General features: G+C 41.2%; 1 protein-coding gene across 8 annotated transcripts in view; it reads right to left on the bottom strand.

Moving 5' to 3' along the window:
- Nucleotides 1–16,205, bottom strand: part of LOC133958833 (LIM and calponin homology domains-containing protein 1-like) — a 71,980-nt gene that overhangs the window by 30,235 nt on the left and 25,540 nt on the right. For 7 of the 8 annotated variants that reach the window (XM_062393826.1, XM_062393823.1, XM_062393825.1 and 4 more), the window contains exons 2-5: nt 12,861–12,931; nt 10,132–10,201; nt 4,257–4,363; nt 572–602 (exon numbers count right to left, since the gene is read on the bottom strand). In XM_062393826.1, the coding sequence (XP_062249810.1) occupies nt 572–602; nt 4,257–4,363; nt 10,132–10,201; nt 12,861–12,931 (279 nt within the window). Of the gene's footprint in view, nt 1–571; nt 603–4,256; nt 4,364–5,187; nt 5,234–10,131; nt 10,202–12,860; nt 12,932–16,205 lie in introns of those variants that run through there. The other variant, XM_062393832.1, reaches the window with a different exon arrangement.

Here is a 16,205-nt window from a genome sequence, read left to right as displayed (position 1 = left end):
TTATATCTATTTAATTTATATAATAAGTAAAGTTATGTGTGTAATATAGAGACAAATAAAGAAGACCTGAAGAAATGCATTTAAACTGGGAGGGCAGAACAAGTCAAACTGGAAAGACCAGCACTGATATCAAATCCATGGACTGTGGTCATAAACCTCTTATCCTCCATGTTTGCAGACGGGACATGGACCAAGCTAAAAAAAATCAAACTATGTGTGAAATGAAATGTTCTTAATCGGTAGATAGTGGCAGAAAAATGTGTAATCCATCTAAATAAAGTCTATTTCAAAAGCTGGTAAAGTGAAATGTGTGGGTCAATAAAGGAGATGAGGTCTGCATAGATGAATCTAGAATAGACGAGACAGAATGAATGGAATTCCACATGATGTATTTAACAACACAGAGCTGCTGTGGGATGAACAGAAGTGGTGGAGCTGGAACAGGCAGCTGATATAAAGGATGACAACCGCAGCACAGACACAAACACAGGGCTGTAAAAACAGTTTCCTTCCAAACGTACACTTAGAACACAAGCACATTATCCCACTGTAATCCAGAAGTGTCACTTACATTCTTCAGCTTTCGGCTGCAGTCACTTCCCCTGTAGAACGAGACAGAGACACTGAGTTACATAACGATAGCAGCAGACACCTAAGATGCCTGAACTCCCACATATCCATGCAAAACAGCAGCAAAAAGAAAAACTGATCAAAACTATGTGGGAATCTGTGGTGAGTTCAGCCCACGCAGGGAGGACTCACCGCCTCAGGAACTCAGTGATTCAATGACAACATACAGTAGAAGAATATTCCTCTAGTTTCTCTGCTTCGAAAAGCGTTAGGAAGCGCTACAGCTGCTCTCTCACAACAATATTCATCATTTTTGTTTTCGACAGTGCGTCTCAGTGGTGGTCAGACGCTTTGACTGCAGAGTGAGGTCAGGGAGGTGCAGAGCACAGACACCACCACAGCCGAGGCCACTTAGCGCCACACGTGCTGCCAAAGTGACAAGATGTGGATCATGTGGCTTGAAGCTATAAATGGGAAGTGAAGCAGTTAAACTGACCCCAGAACACATGGTGGTGTGGAAATGAAAACTTGCATTTTAAGAGAATATATGAAAAGACATAAACATGCATAAAGATGTATGACGACATTAGTTGGAAGAATGACACACAAGAGAAGAAGACTTTTCAAAGTGAAAGATGCCACAATCCACAAACCCTAAGGCACAAAGTTTAAAAATGTAATTTAAGTGAGAGGCAACAAGGAGCTGCCAAACCTTTCTGGACAAGTCTATGTACCCGAGTGAAGAAATGTGGTCTTTCTTCTTCCTGAGTCGGGATTATGACCAAAAGATCAATCATACCAAAACCAGAAAGAGTAAAACTTTTTTTAACAGATAGAAAGTTCACTTCAGGAACAGGTATTAACAAACAAAATACTTATAGAAGTAGATTGAGGCTTCTCTATTCATTTGAGTTAAATCACAGAATAGCTGTCAAAAATAAACAACAGCATTATCACTGAAATATAAGAATATGTCTCCTTGTATAATATATCCCTTCTGAGAAAGAGCAAAAATACATGTTAACTTCGGGGAAGTTTCCAGAGCCCAAGGGTCACAAATCTCAAGTCACTCAACGTGCATGTAAAAACCTAAATTGCAGTTGCATGAGTTTTCCATAACAGCAGTGAGCGGAGAAAGAAAGGAATGTAAGACGAGGAGGTGAAGAGCAAGGTGACAGCAGCTGGAGGGAATTTAGTGTCAGTCCTCTCCTTCCTCCTCCTCCTCCTCCTCATCCTCTCTTTGTCAGCCGACTAGATAAACAGTGCGACAGGTAGACAGCTTGTCTCTGCTGTTACCTTGCAGAGGTGAACCTGAGGGACAAACGCAACAGATTCCTCCAGATATGAGATCACACTCGGGTGTCAGGCCAGAGGAACATCTGTCAGATTCTACTGTCGACTTTCCTGAGACTTTAAATAACATCATGGTTACTGAGGCTGACAGAAGCAAACAGTATCGATGACAAACCAAAACCTTAATTAGATTTGTTTTTATATATACATATTTTGATATAACCTACAATAACTATAGGTATTGCCTTGACTTGATTCTTATTAAAAAAAAATTCTCTATGCATAAAATTTACTTTAAAGATGTGCAAAAAGTGTAATGACACACCTAAGTTTTCAGATTTCATGAGACAATTAACACTGAACTTCAGACTTTTGGGTATTATCCTCATTTATCATCCAAGTTCTCTTTTAATGAAATGCTTGAAGCAAAGTTGTATCATTAAATGATCATTTGAATCAAAATGATAATAATAAAGGTCTGTATTTATGTATTTTTTTTAATATAGTCAAGAGAAATCTGACAAAGTTCTCAACTGGGCTCCATGCTGTGTCAGGGCTGGTTACATAATTACTATGAATGTGTATTTCTCTATGATGGAGCAGGCAAATAGCAACTTACTACTAATCAATATTAAATAAATCCTGAAGACTTGTTTATTCTCGTGGATTGTTTTCCATCACACGTATTTCAAAACCAGATGTGAGGGAAATCCATTTTTACAAATTCAACGGAAAAATCTCCTCCACTTTCCTCCACCTTCCACTCTTGTCCCTGTTCCATCAACGAGCAGGGGAACAGGATATATTTCAGGGCCTGAGCTCACAGTGTTCCACAACCTGTCTCTTCTTTACGCCTCCCTGTCCCAAGCTGTCTCCCAGAGGAGCAAACACCTGTCCGGTGCGACGCGGGGGGAAGCAGGGAAACTGCTGCAGGGAAAGAGCGTCCTGTACGACAGAGGTTACACAACAACTGGAAATAGAAGCGGTTCCACTTAAACAATGACAGCGATATTTCCTCTCGGGTCTGTGATTGCTTATTCCTGACATTTTGAAGAGTGAAACCTTTTTTATCCTAGTGTGGAAATCGTGTTTCACCGAACGTCATGAACCACTGCAGCTCACTGATCCATACATGCTTTTGTAATGAGTATTTTAAAATAACACAGATGAAGTCTGTCAGTTTTTATTTAAAATCTGTTCTACATGTTTATTGGTTGAAGGGGAAAAACTACATATATTTGATTAGTGATGAATTGTCATTATACTCTTTATAAAAAATGGGGATGAAAAGAATTCCTTGTACCTTGTAAGAAATGAATACGTCTACCTCAAAAGAGTGGGGAGGGAAATCCCAGATGAAAGCTTACGTTAAGTTCCTCTATTTATTAATTCAAAACGAAAAACACACAATCTGGATTTGTTTAACTTTTGTAGATCAATCAGGGAAAAAATGATTGCTTTGGAAAGTTAAACGCCATGATTTCCTTATTTACAGTGTCAAGATGAACAAGGCATGGACTATTACCTTTACTGTAAACTTGCACACATGCTCAGAGTAAAAAGATATATAAATACTGTATTAAAGTACACAATCACACACACACACATCTTCTCAATCACGTCTTTGTCCAAACAGAGCCGATGGAGCAGCTCCTCTTGAGAGCAGCTAACATTAGCACCGTCCTCTCTCCACCCTCCATCTCAAGCAGCACCTTTCAGAACCCTCCAGTGAATGATGCCTGGTTCGTGCACATGGGCGACACATTCACAGTATATATATTTTTTAAAACACACACATGCACGCGGCTTTGTTACCAGGCAACAAAGTGGGAGCTGTGGTGCTGTGGGTGATTTAAAGCTTCTTGTTGTATTTGGAAAGAGACCAGTTGTGTAGAACAGATATGCCGTTGTTGCTCTGCTGACACACACTCGCACAAACTTCCATTTACTCCCATTTAGTTGTTCGTGTTTGCCCTGAACTGGTTTATTGTCTGATGCAGAGAATGACTGACAGCGTGACTGACAGATGTGACACACAAAGAGACACACAACCAGTGTTAGGGACAAGCCATCTATTAACACACAACTGAAGTGATCATCATCATCATCCTGAGCGCTCAGTCACAACCACTTAATAACAACACAAATCTCCCTTTATTCTAAACATTCATGACATATACTCAAAAGCTCATGAGGGTTTTGGAGCTCCCTTGGCCCTGCATTGGTATATTGATGTAAATTAAATTGTTACAACTTTTGTCCAATAAAGTTTGTATTTTCTTTTCAATCGCGATAAAGTGATAACACTACTTTGTACATGGGAATCAAACTGAGAGGCTGAAACACACAGATTCACACCCAGTCATTGAGCAGGGAGGTGACAGTGGTCTTACTTGGCGATGGGGCGTGTGGACGTGTCCTGCAGGTCTCCAGGGTCAAACAGCTGGGAGCCTTTCAGTCCCAGCTCCTCACAGCCTCGGAGAAACACACTGAGGTTGTCCTGCAGCAAACACACAAACACATTTCATAAGGGTAATTACACTATTTGCAGACTCACAAGGCAAAGAAAGGTCAGGCTCATTCACTGCACAGGGTCTCGACTGTGATGCCAAACAGTCTCACGGTGAAAAATATTGTAGAAAACATATAAGTGGCATTTGTTTGGTGTTTGTTTACAGTAGAAAAGTTGAGTCTGGCTTCACACGGTTACGTCAAACATAAACACACACACGTTATCACAGGTGAAGAATTACCTCTCTTACTCTAAAGACCTAAGATACATCCAACTCTGACCTCTAACTTACACCGAGTCTCACCCCTCGTCTGACCCTTCTGAGACCTTTGAACTGCCCAAACAGTTCTTGTGTTGCAAAAATGTCCTCACAGTTAGAGTCAACAGTTTAAAGAGAGAAGAACAACAACAGTTCCACAGATATTTAGATAAAAGTTCAAGTTTCTCTTCATTTACTGCACAGTAAGTCGCTTCCTATCGCAAACACAACTTCTAAATTAGGGGCTTTCAACATTTCTCTCTCAGACAAACACACAGAAGAACATTTGCCAGAAACGTAGAAACAACAACAACAAGGCATAAAACAAGTGTGTGTAATTCATGTCCCTGGTCAGACTAGGTTAGGCTCAAACAAACATGCATCACAGTCACAACATGAAAATCAGGATACCTGCTCGACAGAAACGTGACACCGCCAGGTTCTGTGTCCGGATAACGTGCACCCCCCCTCTCAGATTCAATACAACTTTCACTCTTCACTCTGTGCTTCCCTCCAGTGTCGTCCCGCTCCTTGTTTATCTCCCCTCGTTCACCTGCTCTTCCTCGATGTCTCCTCTTCTTCGTCTCCGTCCCTGCTCCTCAGTCTCTCTCCATCTCCTCAGTCCTCTCCCTCACATCCCTGCTCTCTGACAAAACTCTTTGTTGGGTGCAACCTGAGCTGAGCTCTCCTCTCTCGTTCCCAGGTTCTCTCTCTCTCTCCCTCTTACTTTGTGCATGTCTCTCTATCCTTATGAGGGCCACAGCCAATTGCCTTTCCCTCCAACAACCCCCCACACTTCTCCTCCTCTCTGGGTGTCACCGTTTCCTCTCCACCCTGATTGTCCCAGGCACACTGTATCGCTCTCGCAAAACAAAACACAAATACAATGTTCAATATACACAGCATGCATTTAAAAAAAAAAATGCAGTTATACATCATTCCAAGTGCAGAGAAACATAAGACTAAGATACTTATGTGACATGTACATGTACACGCTAGGTGGTGAGACAATACATGGAATTCTCACAATCTTGCAAAACACCACCTCTGAACCCACCCTGCCGCTTCCTGTGTTTTTGGGAAAGCTACGTTTCTGCTCTCCTGATGACACACACACACACACGCACACACAGGTTTAATCTTATTGGACTGTTTGACTAATGACAATTTACTGTCCCTACTGTCTGTTTCACTGTAATAAACTGATACACAATAGTAAATTGAATTAATGCCATATTATATTTTAATTCTGAAATATTAAAGCACTGTCAAACAAGAGCTTTGAAAGAAAGGAACATTGGTGATCGATAACCATATAATAATCAACCTATCAATAATCAGCTGTATAATGATCCACATATGAAACCATGCTTGTAAGAGAGCAACTCCAACTTTAACCTCAACAGCTAAACAATCCTGTCCCACATTTTTCCTCATCCAGCCTCCACTGGTATTTATAACTGTCTGGAACAATTACCACCAAAACCAATAAGACCAACAACAAATGCTTAAACAGACTCATTTAGTAGCAACTTGCAAACAGGATAATTCAACTGGGAGCATTGGGAGAGACTGTGTGTGTCTTAGGAAATGAACTTTGTGGTGAAATCGCAGGTCACTGCCACAGGAAACTGGGCGTCTACTGCAGAGACTTGAGTGACAGCTGAATGTGTTCGTAGACATGGGAGGTGGAGAAGTGGAGTCTGACACAGAGCCTGTGCATTCACACAGAATCAAAAAAAAGGAAAGACGTAATAATAAATTAGGGCAAAAGGCATAATGTGGAATGTGGAAATATAAACACTGTGGTAAGATTAACGAGGGTCATACAAATTATATTTACAATCAAATCTGAACAAAATTAAAGCCAATGCATTTACTATGAGAAAGCTAAAAAAGATAGCATGTGCCCCTCACAACAATCAATATCTGTCTACACCCAGGATCAGACAGGTTTCTCAGGGAAGAGGTGTCGTGTTCACGCCCTGGGTCGGCACAGACTCCAGATAAAAGCTGGTCAGGGCGAGAACACAAAACACTTGGACGATAATATATTTTCCTTATGCTTTTTGTCCCCTGCCAAGGATAACACAAAAAACTATGACCAAGGAAACGTTAAGGCAAGGAGCCAATCTGATAAAAATAGAATAAAAGGTTGTGCGGCAATTCCTTTTAGATGATTTATCTTTTACTGTAACTCTATGTGACATTATCTAAACTACAGTGGCCAATTTCAGAGATGTAAGCAGACGTGTACATTAATCAGGAGATGATTTTGAATTTATATTTAATACTCAATAAGAGAAAATAATAAGGGAAAAACATTTCAGAAAAACAACAGTTAAAATAATCATTAATGACCTTAAGACAAACTTGTTTATTCTGTTTCACTCAATTCATCATAAAGCCTCTGACAGGAAACTAGCTTTTTCCAAGAAGAGCCCTAAATTGGACATGAATGTCTATGCTTTGATTAAAACTCAAGGGACCCACTTTTCTAAAGATACTAATGAAGCAGATGGTGACACAACTGGTGAAAACTGAACAGGAGTAAAGCTTGAAATATATTACGATAGCAGTCTCCAGTGTTGTCTTTCTACGTGTGTGCGTCACTGAAAAATAACACAAGCGCCTGTTGCCGTATAAACATGATGTCTGGAAAGCAACATGTGAATTACAACCATTCAGCTCTGGGGCCGATCACCAGTGTGGGTCTGTTTGCACACTGTAAAACGTGAACATGCCAGTCCACCCAGAGACAAGCTGGGAAACAGAGCGCGCCACAACCGACCAGTTCAGACGCACACAGAGCCACACAGGCTGAGCGGCACTGAGGTGGCTGCTCTAATTACAAAACAGCCCCAACTCCTCAGAGACTCATTTTCCCATTAGCCCCCCCAAACAGGAAGAGGAAGGGGGAGTAGCCTGTGTTTTATTACGATGGGCCAGATAACAGCAGGACCCTTGTTTATGCGTTTCTCACCTCTCTAATCACAGCCGGGGGGGGGGGGGGGGATCCCAGAGCCACAAGAGAGTACAGGACAGAATTATGAAGTACAAAGACTCATAGTATTAAAAAAGAGGTAACTACTAATGTAAACATGTTGTTTTCAGTGGATGATTCGTTTGCCCCTTTGGGCCAATTAGCAGTGGTCACATTTTGTTTGCTTGTCCTGTAATTGTCATTGCCTTATTATGTTTGTATAATTATGTTGTCATTGCACGGATCGACAACCAGTGTTTGAGAAACCATTCAGACTCGTGACATAAACTAACAATCACACAATCTTTTCCAATATATTCACAAGACCAAAAACACTGAATGGTCCATAAAATGAAGTTTGAATCAACTTCACTCAAGAAAGGATATGATCCATAATCTGATTTATAACTTGTAGCTTGTGCAGAAGACACATTTTATATCTGTTGGAGGTGAAGTGTTCCCCTTCTGCAATAAATAAATATATGAAACAAGAATTTGCAGGAATGTTACGGAGATGGAGGGACTACATCGACTCGTGGGTTTAAAAGCTCTCACAGGATCATCACTTGTTATTCTACTCGTGATTGTCGAAAGCTCGTAAAGAATGTGGTGTGTAATTATCCGCCACTTGTAAAAAGCCAGAGACGGCCCATTGGCGGCCATTAGTGACGCTGTCAGATAAGAAAAGCCATTTCAGCCGGGGACAGACTTCCTTGTTTGTTTTGTCGTGCTGTGATCCAGAAATACCCAGCATCCTTTGCACCTTTTTCCCCTTTAAGTACAAGAAGTTCTGTCCTAATCACCTTCAGCATTTCTCCCTCATGTGATCACAACATTTTAAACTCCACTGTCTGTCATCAGCGACCGGACAAGACTGGTTCAACATGTCTTAAAAGCAGCCATTACTATGATCTTTGTTGTTTCGAGTTGTTGATGTTTCTTGACACATGATGGACACGAAACCGGAAGAACACAAACAACAAGAGATTGTGAATCCGGCCTCCTGCATCCTCTACCCAGGCGCCACTGCTCGTCTGAATATTCCAAAAATGTTCCTGGTGAAGTGAACGAGTTGGTCAAGCTCCTGCTGCGTTGTTCACATCTAAAATGCAATCTTCCGAAAGTATCTGGAAAACATGGGTCCAGACATTTTCAGGAGTTCTTTTTGAGTCTTGCTTTTTGCTCTGAGACCTGATTTTCTGGGTCTTCAGATTAGAGCAGATTCAACATGAGCTCCAATACGATTAACTTTTTCCTCTGCCTATGTTTACATGTCTTCCCTGCTCCTGAAAGGCCTCTTCATCCAGATCAAGGTCTCAGGTCCTCATGAAAAGGTTCCCTTGTGTTTCACTGTACTCGCCTGAAAAGCATCAGTGTTCAGCTCTACTGAAATCTACAGGCTCTCATTTACAGCAGGAGGTAAACTTCCCCTCAGATTCCTTAAAACACAGGATACAATACACAATCTTGGCTTAAGGTTTTTTGGGAGCGGGCGACAATTTCTATCTGCGCAATTGAAAAGTTAATGCCAAGGCAGTAAGTGATGTCAGAATAAAGGAGCAGCTCAGATTCATCATGTGGATGAATACAGGAAGGAAATCTGCAGTCTCATTGTACAATGAGTGAACCGTGAAGGGCTCAGTGTCACAGGCGGCTGCTGATGGACACGTTGGCTGTTGGAACTGAAACTGAGGTCTTTCTCGGCTGCAGGTATCTGTGATCGAACCCAGATACCACACCTGCTGGTTTATAATGTCAAGTCCGGCCGAGCCACTAACTCTTAACCTCACATGCTCCTTGTCTGTGACTCAGGTAGTTTCCTTGGATGAAACTGTACGATCAGTAGCAAGCAGAGACTGGAAAAGAAGGAGAACTGCTATTTGAAACCAAAGCTGGGAGATACAACCAGAATCTGATACTATGTTAAAAGACATTTAATATCCAGGTAACGATATATTGTGTTACTCATACCTGTGTAAATCTGCAGAGGTTAAGTTGCAATGGAATTGATTGTCTCCATATTGTAGATTATTTTCATTTGGGTCCCGGGTTTAGTTTTGGGCACCTGACTCTCATCTTTCTACTTTCTAACATGCTTGCCTCAGTGATATAGAGGATGTTAGTGGTGTTATATCTTCTACTGGGCCAGCAGGTGTAGCCCCTCATTTAGAAACAAGCACCTTGTTATGTCTTAGGTCCAAGTCCATCTCCTACGTGGAATTACCCTGTTCTGTGTCATGTTCACTCTCCCCCATAAAACATCCTGTATAGACATTAACACGTTGTTCTAAAGCAGGTTACAGCAAGTTTTTAACATTAAAGAGCACTGAACCAAAACAAACATCTAATGTATTTCTGGAGAAGGAAATATAAAGAAGAAAGGGGAGGAAGAGACACAGACATGAAGCAGGAAGAGGACAAGAGACAGAATACGTTATATGTTAAAGTTGTAAGCTTTGGTGTAGGAGGCTGTAAATTTGGGGTTTTAACGATGAGGTAGTTTAGTGGACTTACCAGACCAGCAATGGGTGTAGGGAGTCTATTAATTTTCTTCACCAGGCCGGGTTTAATGGAGCTCAGCAACCTAATAAAACAAAGAGACACACAGGGAGGAGAACAACAAAGGGTGAATTTCAATCAAACACAAAAAGTGACTGTAAAACTTGTCTTACTAGTTCTTGTCCAGCTCAAACACACACGCACACACATGAAGAGGTTATGTGCTGGTGTTGCTATTCCTTATTGAAAATATGGATGCAAACACCTTTTCTTTCACAGTTCATTTCCTACTAACTCTGCCTGCTTGTTAGTCGTGAACAAACCGTTCCCAGCGTCCCACATCTCCCTCGGTCTCTCTGCACTTTCATCTTTGATGAACGATCATGAGTCAGCCCTCTTAAAGGAGGAACCCACCCTTGGAAACACTGGGTATCAGATATCAGCAGCTCCTGTGATATTCACAGCATTCCACAAGTTATTTTGGAATGATACTCTGATCTTACTTTCTAGTGAACCCTTTCCCCTCAGCCTGCCTCATCAAACTTTACCTCAGTGTTTCCCAGAATAACTTCAAACCGACCTGAGGAGAACTCTCTGCACAGTGTGTGTGTAGGTGGAGAGAAAGCAAGCAACAGTGAAGACAATATTTCCCCCTCATGAAAAATTGCCTGGAATGTTTTAGTGTGCTTCCATTTTATTTTAATGGCAACCAAATGGATTTCTCTAATTTGTTTTAGATGGATTTCTGCCCAGATGATGGCAGAGCATTGGTTCTTCCATCTTTTGAAAAGTTGATGTGATCAATTTAATGATTCTCGTGATCATAATTTTTGCCAGTTATTTGCAGGAATGTGTTTGTTTCCAGTGATGACTGTCACAGTTTAAACTTATTACAGCCTGATGATAAAGTTGGAATAAGAACAAGAGGGAGAGGAATTGCTGCATTTTTTAAACCAAAGGACACAACCAAAACAAACTCAGCACATAAATACATCATCTTAAAAGTGTTTTACAAAGAGAAACACATTTCCTGAAGCCTTAAAGGACGAGGTTGGACGTTGCTTGGACACCGGTGCAGTGCATTGCGTGACTGAACACCTGCAGGGTGTTAAGACAAGGTAATGGGTATAAGGGTTGATGATTAAATCACATCAGTAACCTAAACGTTTGGAAGGCTGCCCAAAGGATCACAGGTTTGTTCCCTGTAAGTGACTGGATGAAATGTCAAGTTGAAAGTTTCCTGCAGCCATTTACTTACTGTATCTCCGGATGAGAACATCCAAGATAAGTGATGATGAAGTTAAACATTGATATTTGTAGAAGTGGTTTTACTGGTGAATATAATGTACTGTTCATGGTTGTGTGCCGTAAAATCAATGCATGTTTGTGAAAGTTTAAAAGTCTGGTTTCAGTTTTTCTTCTGTTGATTTCAAATAGATAGATTTTGTTTTTTTAAATCTATGATGAAAATAAATCTCACTTATTGCTGCAATATTACAATAAGTTTATCTAATGCCAAGTTCAGACTTCACCACTTTCAAATTTGTTGGCTTGCAGGATCGCTGTTCACAGTAAATGACTAACTGTAACAGTCTTGTGAGTCTGTTGTGAGTTCATACGACACAGCTGAGTGGTGACACTCTACATTATCTTTCACCACGATATCGAATCAGAGAAAGCAACATGTCGGTAGCTGGTAATTTTATTTTTGAGGAGTTCACACATGATTTGGTCGTACATAGAAAATCAGGCTAAGAATCATGACATTCATCTATAGAAATATGTTTAGTGATCTGGCAGATAGATCTGCATCGTGAAAAAACACAATCAAAAGTTTTTCAGACCCATTGTGAGATCGTCTTGTCTTGTTTTGTTTGACCAATTGCCCCAAATTCCAATTAAGGTCCAAATATACAAATTTCCATTTATAAATCACCATTTTTCTCTAATTATCAAGGCCTGAAGGACGACAGGATCTCCCACGATATTCCAGAAATTCCAAAAGCAGTCGGACACTGTTAAATTGTTCCAGAGGTCTTTACTCAAAACAAAGACAGAATAAACATGGGGCTTGTGTAACTGAACTTGGCATCGAGGAATGCTGAAGAGGGAAAGTGCAAGTGTCTGCGTGTGTTTCAGTCTCATTTCAGCACCTCTGCTTATTATGAGCCGCTGAGACAAAAGTTCAAGTGTCACACTGGAGAACAATTCAACAGAACGCCAGTCTCTCTGACCACTGTAGCGTGGTGCTGCAAAAAATCATCGAGGTATGAAATGGAAAACTGTTCTTCTTGTCAACTTTATTATAACTGCATGGTTTAATCTAGGTTCACAGGATTGTTGTTTTCTTCTTTCAACTTCCTACATTTCAGTCTGGAGCAATTAAGTATCTATCAATCCATGAATAGTCAGGATTTTATGGGTCTGAAATGAAAATACCCTGTATTCATTAAGTGTTTTAATAATAATATTATTATATTATTGAGGACTCACTCAACCTATGAACATGCCTTTTAGGGCCTTTGCACAGGTCTAGAACTTATTTTCAAGTCACCATTGAAAACACTATCATGGTTTAAATAGAATTGAAACGTTAAATTAAAATGACCTATGCTTCACAACCATGTTATTAACGCATCAGTTCCCTTAAGAGAATAACAACAAAGATAAAAGCTTGACAGACAGCAAGGGAACAGTTGATATACTAAAGACAGTTATAATAAAGGTGTATAGTCAGAACTTACTCGCACAGCAGTATGCCATTCTCCAGTCCTCCTCTGAAATCTCTGTCACCAAAACATCTTCCTGTCACAGCCTACAGAGGGAAGAGAAGGAGTATTTCAGCAAAAAGCACAAAGCAGCTCGGATGAAAAAAAACACCAGATCAAAAGAGAATTTCAGTTTCTGACGCACAAGCGCAGCAACCTTTATCTACGCTGCTTTCACGTCCTTCCCCTCACAGTAAATCCCAGGAACGGTATGGAGAGGAGCACAAAGAGCGGCCGGCCGTATATCAGGTCCCCCTCTGGTTAACGGTGCTAAACACTAACAAGCTTGACATAAGCCGCCATCATCCCGACCAAATGGCTCTGGCAAGCTAATGTGTCGTGACAGGGGATTTATCGGGTAGTAGTCGCTCAGAGCCCATGAGGAGGAGTAGCAGCCCGTTTGCATGTGTTTGCATGACTGCAGTGCATCCTCAGTTATGTGTGCATTATCACAACACATATAGATTTGTCTTTTTATAGCTGCAAGCTAGAATACCTGAACGTGTGCAAGGTTCAGCTGCAGCATAAAGGCAACACAATGACTCTGAAATGCTATTTTGTTGTTGCTCCTGGTGTTCACGCTCCAGCTGAAGTTTCCACCTCTCCCCTTTAGTCATGAGAGTGAAGAGAACATCTCATAAATACATACGACCCACGTTAGCTCAAACGAAACACTCTCGTGTAAACGCGAGCGCCCACAGTGAAATAATAATTGCCTCCCACTCAGAAATATCTGCTGTTGCAAGACTTTTGTGACTGAGTCAATTTAAAATCCATTTGTTCACACAAACACTGGCAGGTTTAAAAAAAAAAAAACGGAGGAACCCATTTGGACAGCCGGCTTGGAAGCCAAAACAATTACAAGATTAAGTTTCCTGCAGAGTTTTGTTAATGTGTATTTGCACAGCTGTGGAGGCGTAGAGTCTTCAGCCAGCTGTGCGTCTCTGTCAGCTTCTTGCCTCGACGTGGAGCTTGGAGCCGTTACAAAAGAAATGGACTGCTGTATGTCAGCATGTCGGCCGTCAGGGGGCCTCATGTCCACTGCTGGGGGGGTGGTGAGGGTCGGGGGGGCCCCGTGAGGTGCTAATGTTTAGTAGGGAGCTACACCGATAGAGACAGAGGTATACAAATACAGAAATGAAAGTGCCACAGTCCTTCCCTGCGTGCTGGTGTTCACCCGCTCGCCGCTCATCCCCCCGACTGCAGCAGCACTTGTGACGAACACATTGTGCGTCTGGAGTTGACAACACAAAAGAGATGAGTGAAGCCTGAGGGTGAGGCCTCAAAGTTTGCCCCTCAGTTCAAACACATGGCGCACAAAACACACAAGCTGTAATTACAGTGTTCTGACTGGATGAGGAAGAACACGTCATGTTATTTGTTGAGTCAAACATCCTTGATCAGTGTTAGCTAAGTGGTAACGGTGATGTTTAACACCTGTGCAAGGGAAGAAAATCTGCCCGTCAACATCTCTTAAGCTCATTAATTAATAGCAATAGGTCGTATCTTACTTTGTTTCTGTAAAAGAACAAAAGAATCGAACCTCAGTTTCTGGATTTACAGGGTAACATGGTTGTCAACGTCTTGGCTGGACAGGGTCACTTCCTGGAGTCTCAAAAAATATAACATAATGAATATATTATGTTCATTAGTGAGCTTTAGAGCAGGGCTGGGGAATCAACAGCCTCTGAAACATAAACTGCCTGGGAGAACATTCATAAATACAAAAAAGCAAATCCGAAATGCAAAATATTAACAAAAGGCTCGTAAAGCTGCTCTAACCTTAAAGATGTATTATCTCTGTTTGACACAGGCAGTCTAATGTCGCTACACTGCAATTTCTCAATTATCTAAAACAGCAGCAGCAGTAGGATCCGTGGTAATTATCTTCCTCCTCTCTTGCCTCCTGCCTTTTTCCATCGAGCTCAAGCCTGAAGTTACTTGGCCAGAAAAACCTCCTTTGGCTCTGCAGCCCGGCGAGCTTTAACTTAATCAATGAGTTTAATTCTTTCTCCAGTTCTGCCAGACAAATAAAGTTAGATTAAGAAAAGTGTTCTGTGCGCAGCTAAATGGCAGCAGATGGCGTCTGTGGATGCAATTATGAGTCAATAACATTTCCATATTTTAAACACAGAAGAATGGCATTTCCAGATCTGATCTTACACTCTGACATTCTCGTACAAGAGGGAATAACATTAAATCTTCGTGTGCAAAGATCCCAGCTTTAGCACACTGGAGAATAGTATTCCCTGGTTTTGTTCATGAGCAAATAACATTTCATGGTCAGATTTGTGTGAAGATCCAGTGGCCTAGATACTTTTATATCAGCAGCCTGAAAAAAAAAAAGAAAGCTGCAGCCGAGCAGATGACCTTGATTTAGCAGCTCCTCAATAAATGTGTCAGGTGGACATCGGTTCTGTGCTCAAAGGGAACGACCTCTTACTTCTCTGTGATATAGCTTGTTGCATGCACGTTAACATAAAGGGCATATGCCTCTGTTTTGTGTTTATGTTTTAAAGGTTAATAATGTGTATTGTTGAGTCTTGTTTTTAAATACGTACTGTGTGTTGTCAATTGTGAATCATGTGAGTCCTGTCAAAAGGAGAACTTCTGTCACTTGGGACGAACAATAAAGTTCGATATCTATCAATCTACTGGCTACAACATAGTCAACAGTTCTTTTCTGCTTTGATGTTGCCTGGCAGCTCTTTGGCAGCAGCTCTGGAGCGACAGAGGAAGTTGATTCATATTCGTCTGCTGCTCCCACGAGTGTCGTTCTGAGCCGAGGAGCCCATGAAACTCCTGTCAGGACGTTTTGAAGCAACAGACTTTCGACCAACATAAAACACAGAATTGATATATTGATCATATCAGAGATCTTTGTGAGGCAGGATAGAAAACACACTTAAACATTTCAAACCGCCATGAAGTAGAATTTGACCGGCCTTTCATGTAAAGCTGGATGATTGGCTGGTGGGTTTAGCGTGTGCATTACCTCGCAGACCCATAAAACCTCCTGAGTTACAGCAGGAAGGCATCGTGCTAAAGTTGAGATGGCATGCGGGGAAGTGCTGTTGATTGTAGGTTAACGGCTTAATGTCCAGGAAAATAAAAAGTCATTTAAGGTTGCTATTAAACACTAAATCAGAAAATCCCAGGATCCTCGTCAGCATCAGATTGAACAAAGGAAGAAATAAAATACCCACAGAAGACCACCTACAGTAAAGTGGTACTGTATCCGGATCACAAAACAAATATTCATACAGAGACTGAGGAATAAAAACAGTCTGAGATAAATCTGATGCAGTAGAAATCACCTCA

Source organism: Platichthys flesus, chromosome 8 (genome assembly GCF_949316205.1).
Source record: "Platichthys flesus chromosome 8, fPlaFle2.1, whole genome shotgun sequence".
Taxonomy (NCBI): Eukaryota; Metazoa; Chordata; class Actinopteri; order Pleuronectiformes; family Pleuronectidae; genus Platichthys; species Platichthys flesus.
This window is presented reverse-complemented; position numbering and strand designations above follow the sequence as displayed.